General features: G+C 53.7%; 4 protein-coding genes across 4 annotated transcripts; 2 read left to right on the plus strand and 2 right to left on the minus strand.

Annotated features, from left to right (window-relative positions):
- Positions 1-1,651: 1,651 nt before the first annotated feature.
- Positions 1,652-2,327, plus strand: LTHEOB_6621 (uncharacterized protein; the record flags this gene model as incomplete). Its single annotated transcript, XM_035515898.1, has 2 exons — positions 1,652-2,046; positions 2,108-2,327. The coding sequence occupies 2 exons, from the start codon at positions 1,652-1,654 to the stop codon at positions 2,325-2,327; spliced, it is 615 nt and encodes a 204-aa protein (XP_035372656.1).
- A 41-nt stretch (positions 2,328-2,368) lies between these two features.
- Positions 2,369-2,962, minus strand: LTHEOB_6622 (Glyoxalase bleomycin resistance dioxygenase protein; the record flags this gene model as incomplete). The annotated part of the gene is made up of 1 exon (XM_035515899.1): positions 2,369-2,962. The coding sequence occupies one exon, from the start codon at positions 2,960-2,962 to the stop codon at positions 2,369-2,371; it is 594 nt and encodes a 197-aa protein (XP_035372657.1).
- Positions 2,963-6,348: 3,386 nt separating this feature from the next.
- LTHEOB_6623 (uncharacterized protein) lies at positions 6,349-11,193 on the plus strand (the record flags this gene model as incomplete). The annotated part of the gene is made up of 5 exons (XM_035515900.1): positions 6,349-6,749; positions 6,800-6,846; positions 6,896-6,979; positions 7,108-7,132; positions 7,185-11,193. The coding sequence occupies 5 exons, from the start codon at positions 6,349-6,351 to the stop codon at positions 11,191-11,193; spliced, it is 4,566 nt and encodes a 1,521-aa protein (XP_035372658.1).
- A 189-nt stretch (positions 11,194-11,382) lies between these two features.
- On the minus strand, positions 11,383-14,950 carry LTHEOB_6624 (MFS transporter; the record flags this gene model as incomplete). The annotated part of the gene is made up of 5 exons (XM_035515901.1): positions 11,383-11,893; positions 11,957-12,440; positions 12,499-13,150; positions 13,203-14,542; positions 14,593-14,950. The coding sequence occupies 5 exons, from the start codon at positions 14,948-14,950 to the stop codon at positions 11,383-11,385; spliced, it is 3,345 nt and encodes a 1,114-aa protein (XP_035372659.1).
- Between the last annotated feature and the right edge of the window lie 671 nt (positions 14,951-15,621).

The raw sequence follows: 15,621 nt of genomic DNA on the forward strand, positions 1-15,621 counted from the left end.
CCGACTTCCACTGCAACATTTACAGGGGCCGGAATCGCTGTAAATGGGTACGGCGTGTCCACGATCTTGTGGTGACACGTCGCAAAGCTGCTTCAGTCCGACGCCAGTTTGTAACCTCGGATAAGCACCTTGCAAACGTGGAGATGAGCCGTTGTCTGACAGATGAGACGGACAGCAACGGTTGTTCCGGAGGCTGGAATCGCTTGTAGATGGACTCGGCAACCCAATGGTGATTAGGGGAATGGCAGCCCTCACGGTCGCAACGGAATCCGGGGTTACCTCCATCATTTCCGGACTCCTGGTAAGCGGAATCCGATCGAAAACGTATCTTTCCTCGGGACCAATTGGACTGAGAGGACTACGGTCCAGCTCCGTGTCAATAGTGGTTGCAGGGGAGGGAATCTGGCGTACCGCTGCACCTTTACAATCTATCCGGTGACCAATTCGTCGTGGGTCCCGTGGAATAGCCAAGGTAGCATTTGGAGGCGCATCATGGTCTTCGTGGACGCAACGAGCCCTTTCCATATCAGGTGCCCTCCCGGAGTCCTGAGAAACCTTGAGCCGGTGCTCCTGGACAGGTGCATAATCCAATGTCACGGCAGCGCCTATACCAAGGAGTAGGTGGGGGTCCGCTCCTGAAGCTCCAAGAGAGCGCCGCGGCAAGGAGTAATGGTTATCCATTAGGTTTGGAACCCTGTGAAGTCCTCTTGGGGCCACCAAAGGCTATGGAAGAGAAAGAGGGGTAAGGCTGGGAAGGAATTCAAAGCGTAAGGCTGAAGCAACTGGCAGGAATGATCAGCCTTGTCAGGCAGAATTGTGGCGAACTGTGAGTTGTCCGCAGCAGAATAAGTGTACACCGAGCATGAAATAGGTTGGTCATGCTTGAGCCGCAGACTGCTGGCGATTGCGAGAGCCTCATCCAAGTGGGGTTGGGAGTTTTGCGCAGCCGCGCAAAACTAAGGTGCGCCAACGTGCAAGCCATGACCTGCATCATGGATCATTTCCGCGTCATGTTTTGCATGGATTAGCGCCGACAGTCCGACATGCTACAGATTGGAACCGCTTTTGCCCAAATCCGTCCCCAATGTGTGCGTCGCAGTGCGTGGCGCGTTGGAGAGTTCCAGTTTACTCTCGGCCCCCACAGGCGTTGGCAGAGAGGCCGCACTATTTAAGCTGCGCTCCTGATCTGATGATCTTTCCATGTCAGAGCTAGCAGGAACTAATGCAGGGTGACCAGGATATTGATTGGTTCAATGGTAATGCGCAAGTGCGTAAATATTCGCAGTGGAATTCGCCAGTAAGAGGGTGGCAGTGGACGAGGCTGCGCACTTGCACACAAGCGTTATAAACGAAGGACTGCGCAGATGTGTCCAGCAGCTGATGGCGGAGAAGGGCGTCCTTCAGTTGCCCTGAAGGATCAGTAAGTTGCCTCTGATGCTGTCTCGATTGGCTGAGAAGCGGGCAACCACTTCTGGAAATGAGGCGACAAATTGCCCTTCAGGCAGCTTGCGAACGTACGAGTCTGCGCGAGTGCGCATTATCGCAGGAGAGAAATAGCGTCGAAGGAGGCGTGGGCGCTTAATGATTCTATAAATCCGGTCGGGCACTGGAATATGCCGACAAAGTAAGCCTCTGAGGCCATTCTATCGAGATGTCATTCCAGAATCCCGCACTCGTCACCCCTTTTCTCACCCGTGAGACCAACACCGGTCACCAGAACGGAAAACCGCAAGGCGAGCAGCCTGGGGTTCGTGTCTGGTATTGTGGTAACTGTGGCTGGGGTCCCATGATGTGTGGCCTTTACTTTGCCTGCATCGTGTGTCAACACAAACTCGGCTCCGACTGCGAAATAGACTTCATCGAAGACAAGGCTGGCGGTACAAAGCTACAAGGCCAGCGAATTGCGGAGCCTGCCGCTCAACATGGTGCAAGGCAGCCGGCAAATCCACCCAAACAACCTACTAGGCAGTCGCAGCAACCTGCAGGATCGTTGGAAGAGCCCACAATCCATCCTGGTATCCTCCAGGGTGATGGAATGATAACCATGTAAGCCTTTTCGGCCCTAGTAACACCAACAATCTTTTCAGCGGCTGACGCCTTGAGATAGCCCCGGTCAGAGCAAGGACAAGTACACGCTAGACCAATACATCAAAAGCCCACTAGGCGTCATCGACCGGCTGGCCAACGGCCTCCCCAACGACGGGGGCCGAACACTGGAAATCCAATTGAGCGAGATATGCCAGACGCTTGGGTGCGAATCAGGAGACGTATGGGAATTTTCGCCGCTTGACCAGGGCGAACTGGAAGGCTATGACTTCGCACAATGAATTGTTCATTATCTCCGAAGACATGACAAGGTGACACTCGCTCAGATGGGTCTGATGGCTTCCATGCCCCTTGGCCCAACGTCGGCCCGCTTCTTGATCTCTCTCTCATCCTCACCAGCTTGCAGCCGCCTCACCAGCTCCTCGGGCTCGAACTCGGCTCCGATCGGATTGGTCTTGAAGGCTTCGGTGCGCATGTACTCGTTCGCCTCGTCGGCCGAATCGAAGTTGTCAACCTGCGTCTCGACCTCGTTGCCGTCCGGATCGTGGTAATACATGCTGGTGGTGGGCCCGTGGTTGACGCACCAGTGCGGCACGATACCGTTGGATTTGCGTTGCAAGTACGCCAGCGCCAGTTCCTCGAGCGTGCGGAAGGTAAAGGCAAAGTGCCGCAGGCCCGAGCTTCCGGCTGCCTTGGGACCGACCCCTGGGGTGCTGATGATGGCGATCCGGTGGTGTTCCGAATCGTACGTCAGGAAGGAGATGAATTCGTTCTCGTGGCTGGCTGTGGCGTTCAGGAAGGTCTTGTAGAATGAGACCATCGCCTGGAAGTTGGCCGGTTGGGTTTGCAGCACGATGTGGGCGAGGTACGCGGGCCGCGTGACCACGGTTCCGGGACTAGAAAGGGTCGGAGTCATGGCGAGATGTGGTGCTGGATCACTGAAACTGATTCCACAAGTGTTCTTGTGATGCGGTTATAAATTGCGGGCGGGGAAGTCGTGCTTGCCTATACTTTATATGCTTACCCCTCCTTTCAGCTGGTGCGGGGACTAGTTGTCAACCAGAGCATCAGAATGCAGTATTGGCTGGCATTGGAATGCCGTAGCAGGTAAGCGATGACGTAGTATGTCAGCCAGCAACTCTCGCCGGGTGTTATTGAGGCGGAAAATGTCTCGTAGAAAGCTATGGACCAAAACTCAAAGCCGTAATAAATATGCCCTCGCCGTGGCTTGACTATTTTTGGCCCCCACCAGCCGAATCACCTTTGATTGGTTAAGTCACTATGGCTGTACAAGGCTGAAAGAGGAGGCGGACGCCTATCTCTCGAAGCTGAAAAGCTCGCGTAACCCCGCAACACCTCCGACCATTGTCCATCGACGATCCCTCCACCGTAACCAGTTCCACAACAACTGCGACAGCTACGATCCGGCAACTGTGGTTCATACACGACGATGGGATCAGTCGTGTACCGACAATATCCGGTCGCTGAAAGCAGTAAGGACATTCGTCTAATCACTTTAGAGCCTGGTTTCTGGGATGAGCCTATATCATGTACCATCCGGGTAGTTTCACTAGACGACTTGCCCAGGTATGAAACGCTGTCATACGCTTGGGGAGATGCACGGGCGAAAGAGCCTATTCAACTCAACGGCCATGTCGTTGAAGTCACTGTCAATCTCTTTTCAGCTCTCAAGCATTTGCGAAGCCAGATCGAGAAGCGTGTCCTTTGGGTAGATGCTTTGTGCATTGATCAAGAAGACAAGGACGAAAAGTCATGGCAAGTCAGCATGATGGGAGACATATATACAGCTTGCTCAACTTGCCTGCTCTGGATCGGCGGAAAGTCGGAAGACAGTGACAGGTGGTGTGAAGCGGAAATCTTTGGGGCCTGTGAGGACGGCCACATCACTTCTCCGAGACCGTCTCAATACTACGGACCAAGTGGCGAAGGCTCATCACGCCTGTGCAAATGGCATGGACGACGCCCGAGGATTTCAGAGGCCTTTACTCTCCTCGGTATACTGGCAACAGGGAAGCACCTGTACGAGATCCCGGGCTTCCTTAACCTGACTTCGCCCTCCAACGTCGAACAGAGAAATTTTGTCGAGCCCATACAGGCTATTGGGGCCTTACTACGCCGGGCATGGTGGTCCCGCACATGGACGATCCAGGAGGCAGTGCTGCCGAGAAAGACGATGATTGTGTGTGGATCAATCAGGCTTCCTTGGGACTCTCTCATCGACGCTCACCATAACTTGGCAATTCACAGAGACAGTTGCTGTCACTCCATATACGAGAACATCGTTAGTGCCTTACAATTCGACACCCACGGAAGGCCTACATCTGCCATACTCTACCGCTTTCACCGGGATATCTTCGTGCTCCATGATACTCGAAACAAAGTCTCGAACCAAACCCTCGACTTCATCCAGCTGACACGTCGTTTCAGCAAAAGAGAGGCCGGGGACGAAAGGGATAAGGTCTACGCATTCCTCGGGCTATTCGACACACAGAGAAGACCTCTTTCAGCCGACTACAACCTTCACACCGAGGATTTGTACCGAAATCTTAGTGTCCACCTTTTAACTTCGCCATGGGAGGAGAATCCGCTCGCCGTCATGTATGGTGGCCGAAATGAGGATGACGTAGAGACTTTCCCCTCATGGGCAACGAGGTTCAATCGAAGAATGAATTCATTCGAGCAGCATATGGAGGGCCTCAGGGATACTTCTCGGAAAACCTACAACGCCTGTGATTCCAGAAAGGCCTCTGTTCAGGTGCTCAGCATTCGAACAATATCTCTCGTAGGACTCAAAGTCAGTGAGGTTGCCCAAGTGGGTCCAGGAATCGACTATGTCCGAGACTGCGAAGCTATCAGAAGCCACCTTTCCGACTGTTCGGTCCCCATAGACTTTGCTAATCGCAAGAACTCTGCGTATCCAAGAGGAGGGAGCTTGAAATACGCATTCTTGCGCGCAGCCCTTGGAGATCGGTACCACACAATGGGCTCCAATACGCCGCGGGAACCAAGCAAGCAGGAGCTCGACACGCTGAAGGAGTGGATATTCAATCTTCGTCACACACCATTCAGCACGCAGAAATGGCTCAAAGACAACATCGAGTACCATGTACTTGGAAGAAGGCTCTTCACTACCAGCGATGGACTACTTGGGTTTGGTCCAGCTACTATGCTTCCGGGAGACGAAGTTTGGGTGCTCTTTGGAAGCAAAGTTCCGTTCATCTTACGACCGCTGGGCCACAACTCAAGAATGTCTACACCGCAGGGGTTCGTTAATAGAGACGCAAGAGTCAAAGTGCGAGACCCCAATCGCCACATCGTCGTCGGCGATTGTTATGTGCAAGGAATCATGCAAGGCGAGGCTGTCTCTTCTGGACGCGAGACTCAAGTCTTTCTTAGATAAAGTCACAATGCATTGCAGATCTTGTACCGTTTGCGGGAATAGATTCATTCCCAAATCAGAGAATAAATCTCACGATTGATTTGAATTGTATACTTCATAGCAACGAGTTTGCATTGAAAGCCGACCAGATTTTACATAAAACAACTCTTAAGGCCACGGCGCCTTTCGAAGCTCGATTTCGGAGAGTAGGGAAATTTCGTAGCACCAGTGATTCCTTCAGTGATGAAACGCAGTTACCAATTTGCAGTCTCATATCTTTCTCAGCATCGAGAAGAAGTACCTCCTTCCGCATCGTTGGTGCGCGCCGGGAAGTTTCTCTCTTTATAATTTCTCTCAGCAACACCATCTGTTACGTACGACCATAGGTCGCAGAATGCAGGGCTTCCCGTCCGCTCAGCCGTACTTAAGCTGCGAACCGGCCGATTAGTACTCAAGTGGGTGACCATTGGGGAATCCCGGCTGTTGTACGTTTTGTGTTTTGTTTTGCTCAACGCGAAGGTCAACAATTTTGTTCCCGGTGCCGGTTTCGGGCCGTGTCGGCTCGGCCCGAAACCAACGCTTTGCAACTTTACCGTTTCCACTCATTAACTACCCAGCGTATTTGTTGTGAAGGCTCTGGCTGAGTAGTAAAGGATCGCAGAACAAACTGAAATGAAGAGAGAATAAGGAATGCGGATTGAAAAGCAGGATTGACCAGGTGTGAGAAATACAGTTTTGCTTCCAACATGAAGAACGAATGGCAACGGCAGGAGGATCAGCCATGAGTTGGGCTGCTTACCCCGCACAGCCTCACTGCTGCCTAGAGCGCGGAGAGATGAAAACGAAAAGAGACGCCACAAACGTACCTTTTTCATTGAGCTTCTTTTCCCCTCGGGTACGCCATGGCCGATCCGATCGGCATCGCTTCCGGCATTGCGGGCCTCGTTACGCTGGCCTGGCAGATTGTCAACCTGAGCCACAGCTACATATCTGATGTCAAGTCTGCCGATCGATCACGCAGACGCTTTGAACAGGAGCTTCTGGCGTTGACGAGCATCCTGCTGCAAGCTGAGGAGGTGTCTCAGGATGCCGAGTCTCTCGGTTTGGTGGCACATCGGCCGGCCGCCCTCTCTGCCAATGTCGTGTCCGAGTCCCACGTGCAGCTGCTCGAGCTCCGCTCCGAGCTGCAAAAACACTCATCCAAGCTGATTTGGCCTTTCAGAGAAAAGGAAATGCGGAAACATGTCGATGCTCTGCAGAGAATTAGCGCCATCTTCACGGCCTTCCTGACCTCCAACGTGCTGTAAGTGCTACTGGCGAGCAGCCAACGTTTGTTGTGGCTGAACAACGCAGGACTACGACTACTGCTACGCACCGTAAAGTTGAGGATTTGAATCAAGGTAGCTTCCAACCTGCAATCTTCTTTCACGGTGGCTAACATCGGGACAGAGAAAGATCGAGAAACGCTGAGAACATGGCTGCAAAGCCAAACGACTGCTTCTCAGTCCATTCCATTCCCACACCCTGGAACCGGTAAATGGTTCCTTGATTGTGATGCTTATCGGGATTGGCGTGACGGTGCACCTTCGATATTGTGGTGTTATGGGCCTCGTAAGTGTATGAGAGTATTAGTCAAAGATACCCACACTGACTGAGCCTAGCCGGTGTTGGAAAGTCACTACTTGCGTACGAAAATTTGCATCCACACGTTGAATTGTTGCTGATTCTAGAGATACAGGTCGCACGTCATTCGAGATCTTTCTGAGGATCACTCTGCCTGCATCACCTACTTCTTTTGCGATTTTTCCTCTCAAAAGCAGCAAAGCACCACCGCCATACTCAGAAATATCTTGCTCCAAGCAGCGGAGCAGGCTGACTCCTCTATGCTGGCTGCGTTGAATGAGAAACGCCAAAGCGTAGGCCGGAACTTCGCCGTGGAAAATCTCGCACAAGCCTTCCTCTCGGCAGCTTTAACCCAGAAAGACATCTTTCTGGTCTTGGACGCTCCCGATGAACTCGAATCCCCCAAAGAGGTTGTCTCTCTTCTTCAGTCTTTTGTCAAAGCCGGCTGCAAGGTCTGTGTGACAAGCAGAGACATCCCAGAAATTCGTGGACCGCTTTCAACGGACAAGCAGGTCAACATCAAAAGCGCGAGCCGGGAGGATTTGGCGACGTATATCAAAGCTCGATTTGCCGAGAGTGACTTTTGCGATGCTTTGGCTGCCATCGATGACATTGTTGATGCAGTCATCCTCAAGGCCGACGGGATATTTCTGCTCGCAAAACTGTTTCTGGATCAACTGCTCGAGTTAAGCACCTTGAGGAAGATTCGAAAGACAGTAAAGTCACTTCCTGAATCCGTAAAAGAGGCCTTCCAGACTAGTCTCGAAAGAATCGACGCCCAGCCAAAAGACAGGAGGGGATTGGCCCACCGGCTCATTCGCTGGATCACACACTCCCACCGACGATTGAAGGCGAACGAAATTATGCATGCCTTCGCAGTTGAGGAGGACGAAATGGGTGATGATATCGACGAAGAAAATTGCCCGCCTTTGACGATGCTCCTGAAGGTGTGTGTCGGATTGGTTGCCGAAAATCCTAAAGACGGGACCATCGGCATGGTTCACACCTCAGCGTACGAGTTCTTCCGCAGCCACTACAGCACCGAATACACATCCATCCAGATGGACATTGCAAAGACGTCATTGCTTTACCTCAGCAGCCGAGAGATGATGGCCGGGCCATGCGAGAGCCTGGAAGAGCTTGATAATCGACTGAGGAAACTACCTTTCCTCCCATACGCTGCCCGACACTGGGGCAGGCATATCGAGACTGCAAATTTTGAAGAGCAACTGAGCAGCTTAATCATGTCCCTCGTAGATGACGAGGCCTTGCGCAGCAGCTCTTTCCAGATCCTGCAGTACCGCCACGAATTGAAAAGCCGGAGCGTCGCCGAGGCTTCGTTCCAGTTGACGCCTCGAAACCAGCAACCTTTGCACATTGCAGCTTACTGGGATCTGGAGAAAACAGCACTCGCCTTGCTTGCACGCGGAGACGATCCATCTGCTGCTGATTCCCAGAAGTGGACTCCACTCCATTGGGCTTCCTCCAACAGCAACATGGCTGTTACCAAAGTCTTGATTGATGGTGGAGCAGACCTTAACGCAAGAGACTCTCAAGGTTGGACCCCGCTTTTCTGGACGGCATTCAACGGTGATGCTGGAGTTCTACGGCAACTGTTGGAGAGCGGAGCAAACCATCTTGTGCGCGATATCAGCGGGTGGACGACGCTAAAGTATGCCATTTCGAGGCGGCATTTCAACATAGTCCAACCCCTGATAGAGCATTACAAGAGCTGTCTTGCGCAAGCGAAGCAGGATTCGGAAAACCTCAACAACGAATTGAGTTTCGAACAAGAACGTGAGTATGTTCAAGCCTCAATTGAAATAGCCGCGGACGTGAAGCGTGCTGGTGTTCCGAGCCTCCTCTCCAAACCTGACATGGCCCTCGAGGACTACGACAAGCTTTGGTCTCTTGGCCACTTCGACCGAACCCTGAACAATATCTGGAGACTAGCGGATAAGGCAGAGAGAGTCAATGGCGCAGCTTCTTATCTCAAACATTACTCGTGGCAGCCATCACCGTCTGCAGACAACTGGAAATCTCGACTTCTGCACGTTGCCATCAAGGCGGCGCAACCACTGGTATTGAAACTTTTGATAGAGCTTGGGGCAGACGTAAACTTTCCGGTGGGCTGTAGGACTCCTTTGCATACAGCAGCATTCAGGAAAGACCCTCAGTTCGCCGAGATCCTTTTGCAACACGGAGCTGACACGTCGCTACGAAACCATCTTGGTCACACGGCACTCCATTCAGCTGTGATTAACGGGTTCTATGACACGGCGGCTATGCTATTGGAGTGGAATGCTGATCCAGATGCAAAGACAAAGTCGAAACCGTCAGATAGGTGGGACGACTGGTCCGACGACGAGGAGCTCCCTGAAGAGAAAGGCGTCCAAAGAACCCCGCTGATGCTGGCGTGTGGCCTCAAATTCTCGGAAGAGGATGCTAAAGACCAATCGCCTGCTTCTCGTATGGTTGAGCTACTACTGGCAAGCCATGCCGATGTCAATTTGAAGGATCACGGTGGTAAAACGTGCTTGTTCTATGCCATCAGGAGTCGTCGCCCAGAAATTGTCAAACAAATGATTGATGCTGGTGCGCAGATGCAAGCGAAAGACAGACGCGGAAGAAATGCGTTACACTACGCTGTCAGATATAGCAATCTCGAGGTGGTCAAGATGGTGGTGGATGCCGGTGGGGACGCTACTATCGACAAACAAGGGGCAAATGCGTTCCACCACTTTGCTGACAGGGACCGCAATGAGCTCAAGACAGAAGAAATCGAAGCGATGATTGATTTGCTGACAGAAAAGTATGGTCCGGGTGCCATGAGCGCAGATTGGACTGCGCCACCGGGTCAACAAATGAGGACCAGGCCAAATGAGACCACCTACACTTCTATCGAATACGTCTTCACGCCTCTCGCTCTAGCCTTGAAAGCCGCAGACTGGAGGACCTTCGCACTGCTTGAGGCTCGAGGCGCTACTTTTAACACAACCTACCCGCTTGACCACTTGCTCTTCTTGGCTGTCTTTGAGCTGCAACCGAGGGTGACACGATTCCTCCTTGACCGCGGTGCCTGGCTCTCGCCGGAAACATACTCGATTGGCTATATCTTCGATAGCGACAGGCTTTCTGAATCTCCAGACGATCTTGCGCTCATTTTGAACGAGCTCCCAAGGCTTAAAGTGGACATCAACGCTGAAGATGAATATTACAAGCGAACAATGCTTCTTAGCATAGTCCAACGTGTCGACTCTGAACAGATCACACAATCATTCCTTGATGCGGGAGCCGATCCATTCAAGACGGATACAGTTGGACTCGACGCATTCCTCCATGCCGTCATCAACGGACGGAGCAAAACGCTCCACTGTCTTCTTCAGTACGCCGATTCCCACAAACGAGATGGCCACTGGACAGCACATCTCAGTCCACCCGCCTCTACAGACATGTCCGAAGACTTCGAAAGGGTATGCTCCGCGCTGGAGTGTCACGGCAGCTTGAACGAAGTAAAGGGCGACCTCCCCCTACTCCACCACTTCGTCCAACGCAACGACCTGGACAAGGTGCAGCGGCTGCTCGCCCACGGCGCAGACACGGAGATCCCCGACAAGCGCGGGTGGCGGCCGCTCCACTTCGCCTTCGACCGCGGCGGCGGCCACAATATCGACGTGGCCCGGACGCTGATCGAGGCCGGCGGCGCCGACGCGCACGCGGCGACGGCGACGTGGCGCGAGGGCTACACCAAGCCGTCCGGCCTCTACGCCGGCGACAGGTGGACCGGCCGGCCGCTGCACCTCGCGGCCATGCACGGCAGCGTCGCCGGCGTGGAGCTGCTGCTCGCCCAACAGGGCGTCGATGTCAATGCGAGCACCGGCGTCGAGGTCGACAGTAACAATTCCGGCCACGGCCCGACGGCGCTGCGCATCGCGCTGGATACGGGCCATTTCTACGCCCGTTCTGGCCAGGAGCTGGATGATGATCGGCTCCGTATAGCGCAGATGCTCATCGATCGCGGGGCGCGCGTCGAGGGCGCTGCGGATCATCTGGTGGATGACGATATATTGCGCTTCGAGAAGTACCCGGTTTTGTGGAAAACGTTACGAAGTAAGGCTACTTGAACGGTGGATGTTCTTGATACGTACTTTTATACCAACGGCAGGAAATATAAGGATATCATGTACCAGTGATATGACCATCCAATCTCATTCTCATTAAATTCGTTATAGGTATCCAATAGAAAACGTGAAAGTTCAACGCTGCCAGCAGAACGCTGCATTAGCAAATTTTTTTTTCTCCCTTGCCCCTGATCAATCCTCCTTATCCGACTCTTCATCATCGTCCCCAGTATCCGCCCCCGTCCTCGTCGTCCTCCGGCTCAAGGGGTAAACGCTGTTGGCCCTGCTGCACTCCGCCGTGCTCACCGCGTGGAAGCTGAAGTCCAGCTCGCCCACCAACTCCTTCACCGTCTTCAGCAGCTTCTCCAGGTCCTTGATGATGCACCTCGTCGCGATCTGGATGACGGCGAACGCCGCGTAGCCCGGCTCCGCGACGTGGCGCAGCGAGAGGATGTCCTGGTCGAGCTCTTCCAGCCGGCGTGACAGCCGGTACGGTGCCGGAGCGTGCATGTACGGCGGCAGCGGGGAGCCGTTGGTCACGGCGGCCGAGAGGAGGGTGAGGAGAGACGTGATTTCGTGCGACGTGAGGTTGACCGAGGAGATGAGACGACGGAAATCGTTGTTCCACACGGTTTGAGAGGCGTCTTCCGGGTTGGCGAAGGTCTGAGAGGCGAAGGCTACGAGGGCCATGTAGCGGGTTGTACTGTTTGCGACGGATGGTTAGTGACTAGCTTGGTGTGGTTGAGGTAGAATAATTGATGCATACTTCTCAATGCACGTGAGTATGGTTTCGTATTTCTCACGCGGAAACTTGCCGCCGATGGGAACTTCCCATTTCTGGAAATCGGCCATAGCCCGCAAGTTGGTGGTGAGCATGATCTGCTTCTGGAACACTTTCAAACGAGCCTTTGTCATGCGGCGGCCTGCACTCGTCTTGACCCTGGGATCGCCTTCGGCGCCGCGGATTCGAGTGCGGAACGTCTCGTGAACGATGGAATAGTAGTTTGCGAGAAGGTATAGTGATGCGCCCATCTTGGAGCGAAGTTCCGAATGCTCAGAAATCGGGTATGGGAAGAATGTCCAGATGAAAGCCACGAAGAGACCACCAGCGACGGTCGCGAGACGGTAGGGACCGAGCTTGTAAATCTCGTAGTATGGCTGCCCGTTTGAGCTAGCCGCTGCTGGCCCAATTTTCTTGGCTCCCAGTTCGTACCCGATGATCATAGTCAAGGTAACGATGCTGATCATGCCTGTAGATGACTGGTTAGAACCACAGCTTCATATTCAACCAGCAATGATGCAACTTACCGACAATAACGAAGCGTGGCTTCTTCAGTACAATGTAGAATCCGCATGAAGCAAACAGCCAATAGAAGACGATGATTCCCGGAATGTGCTCATCGACGATGTACCAGACGATGAAGCTTGCAACCATGGCAGCTACGGTACCGATTATTCTGAGGACGAAACTGAAAATGCTTTGACCGGCCGTCGGAACCATGCTGATGGCAACCATGATCATGGCCCAAAGTAGACGTTGTCGGATGAAGAAGACCTGCGTGTTGTGGAGGAAGTTTACGATGGCAATAGACATCGTGGCGCAGGCGACGCGGAACCCAAATGTCGATTCCTGAGAACGCAAGAAGGCTGGGATCCTTCTAACACGATCACCCATCCTCTCGACGAAATTCTCGGGTGGCAGATGCTCAGGGTCCTTCTTGCGCCTGTACGCCTCACCCATGTTCACTTCGATGGTACCTCCATTCAGATCGCCCATACCGTTATCAGCATTGTTTTCATCGTTCCTCTCCTTCAGGCAGTTGAGGATCCACTTCTTCCAGCGCTTGTAGCCAGGCATGATCAGGTGCTTGCGGTCCATCTTCCCGTTCTTGCGACGCTCGTCAGCGAAATGGACGAATTCCAGAACGGCACGGCTAGTCGAGTAAAGAAGGTATTCGATCTGCGGCATAAACGTCAGCATCATCTCAAGCCTAAGATTAAGCAGGACTCACGTAGAGCAGCGCATATAGCGAGCGCTGGCTGCGATTGTAGGAGTCATCGCCCTCGTCTTTCCTCGTGTCATGCACGTCGTATGCAGAAGGTCTCCTGAAGTAGTCGTCCGGCACATCGATCCCCTTCCGCTTACACCACTCCTTCAACGCAAGCTGCTTGCACGAATAGAATTGATCCGTTTTGTTTTCCAGGAACTCTGCGAAGCCATCTTCTCCGGGCTGCGAGTGGTCAGGCTTACCCTCGATATCCACGTTCTCCGACGAGCTCGAGTTGCCGTTCTTCTTCTTTTTCGGCGGCTTCTTCATCCTCAGCTGCAGCATGACGTGCTCCAAGCCTTCGTCCATGGCTTGAATGAGCGATTGGAACGGCTCGTGCACCGCCCTCATGACGAGATTCCAGTCCTCGACGATCTTCCTGCGCTCTATGTCTCGCGCACCAATCTCATAACTCTCCTCAGCCTGTTCGTCCCAGCCATTCAGCTCGGACAAGCGCTCGAAGATGTCAACGACCGAGCTCAACCCCGACAGCGGTAGCATCACGGCCCTGAGCAAGCGCGCCATCTCCTGCAGATCGTCAGGCCCCAGATGGCCCCAGGCGATCTCTCGCTTAGCGAAGGGTAGATCAACGCTAAGCTTGCCCTGCATGGCCTGGATGGCGGCAACACTCTTCTTGACGGCCTGGGCCTCAGGTTGGCGCTGCTTGTCGCCCGATAGGCCAGTTGACACGCGGTAGAACATGTCCTTGATCTCGAGAGACTGGAAGTAGCTGGAGTGGGCATGCAGCGAGCCGCGCAGGGCGCCAATGTAGCCTTCCATCTCCTTGAACACGACCTTGCGCGAGGTGAGAGGCAAGATGAAGAGCGAGACGCTTGTGGACAAGGCGAAACCGGTAAGAAAGACCTCGAGCAGGCGTTTGGCGAAAGAGATGGCCTGGGTCATGGTGTTGAACTGCGGGGAGTAGATGGAGGCGACGACAACGAAGATGGTGTAGATGATAGAGGGAAACTGCAAGGTTGGAGCGTATCTTGCTCGCATGAGATTGACGAAATAGACCTGGAAGAAGAGCCAGATGGCAGAAACGGCCGAGGCAGATGAGTTGTAGGTGTATGAGCGGGCTGCTGAAGTCGCGGAGGTGACTGTAGAAGCGGTGGTGGTGTGCTGGCGGGCCTTGACGGCACAGTACATCATAAGCAGATTCATGGCCGTGGCAACGCACGTTGCTACCAGATTCAGCAGCATTGTTTGCATGAACTTAGCCCTCGGCAGGATGGCGAAGCCCAGGACAGACACAATGGCCATCAGATAGCCGAGAGTTGTGAAATGATCCGCCACATCAGTAGCTAGCAGCATGTCAGCTAGCAGGAGACAGCACTAATACAAGAAGACTCACCCTGATACATGGATATGGCAATGGTAGGTGGCAAAGCACCTTTGCCCATAGTCAAGACAGTAGGGACATCGAGGTCGGGGCCATATTTGGCCCAAGTCCTCTTGACTTTGGCGGCGAAACCTTTTTCTTCATTTCTTTTGCGGATGGTCGAGCCGACAGTGCCAGCGGTCCTGGTCTGCTGGATGGTGGGCGGCGGCAAAGTGACTGTTGCAATTGTTTCGTAGGTTGCCTGGCGGCTGGGCGGGCCGTGGGGAAATCCGTTAGGGCTAGCGAAGCTCTGGACGGTTCGGGTGTCGGTCTCCTCGGCCTCCTCGGCCTCCTCGACGGCCTCGACAGGCTCTATTTCTTCGGCGGCCATTGTGACGTGAGCGAGCGAACCGCAGCGTCGGTAGTGGCGATGCAGACAAGGAATGGACGGCGTTGGCGGCTATATAAGCATTGCGGGAAATAAAAGAAAGAAAAAAGAAAGAGATTGCAGAGGATTTTCTGCGACAGTCGCGGCAGCGCGGCCAGTCACAGGCGGTAGAAGGGGTTCGAAGTGAAGATGAAAAGTGCGGAGAGGGCTGGCTTTAGCTTTGGGCTCTGACGTAGACTAGCGCCCTGCATTTGCGCCGCCAGCGACTCGGCCAAGAAAGCGCTGAACTCTCCGGCTCCCGGCACGGGAGATCATCCCATCATACTGTAAGCCGTGGCGCTGATAACTCAGCAAAGCTTAACCTGAAGACGCGATAGCTCTCACTCTACCCTTCTCCTCTGTTCCTTCAACGGCTCAACGGCGTCGTCGAGCGCGAGCGACACTTGGGTAGGCGCCGAGCGGACCGTGCGGAGGCCCGAGATGTACTCGTCGGCTATCGGGCGCTGTTTGCCTCTTGCACACACCGCATTCTTGCACATCTTCTCCACCATCGCTCATCTTCTGCATCTCGTACAGCCAACGGCTGCTTGCTGCCACTAGCACCCTGGTCACCCGCCTTCCAGAACGCGCCAGCTTGCAGAACACGATCAAGTTCTCGAACATACAAGATTATT

The sequence above is a fragment of the Lasiodiplodia theobromae genome (genome assembly GCF_012971845.1).
Source record: "Lasiodiplodia theobromae strain AM2As chromosome Unknown scaffold_19, whole genome shotgun sequence".
Lineage (NCBI taxonomy): Eukaryota > Fungi > Ascomycota > Dothideomycetes > Botryosphaeriales > Botryosphaeriaceae > Lasiodiplodia > Lasiodiplodia theobromae.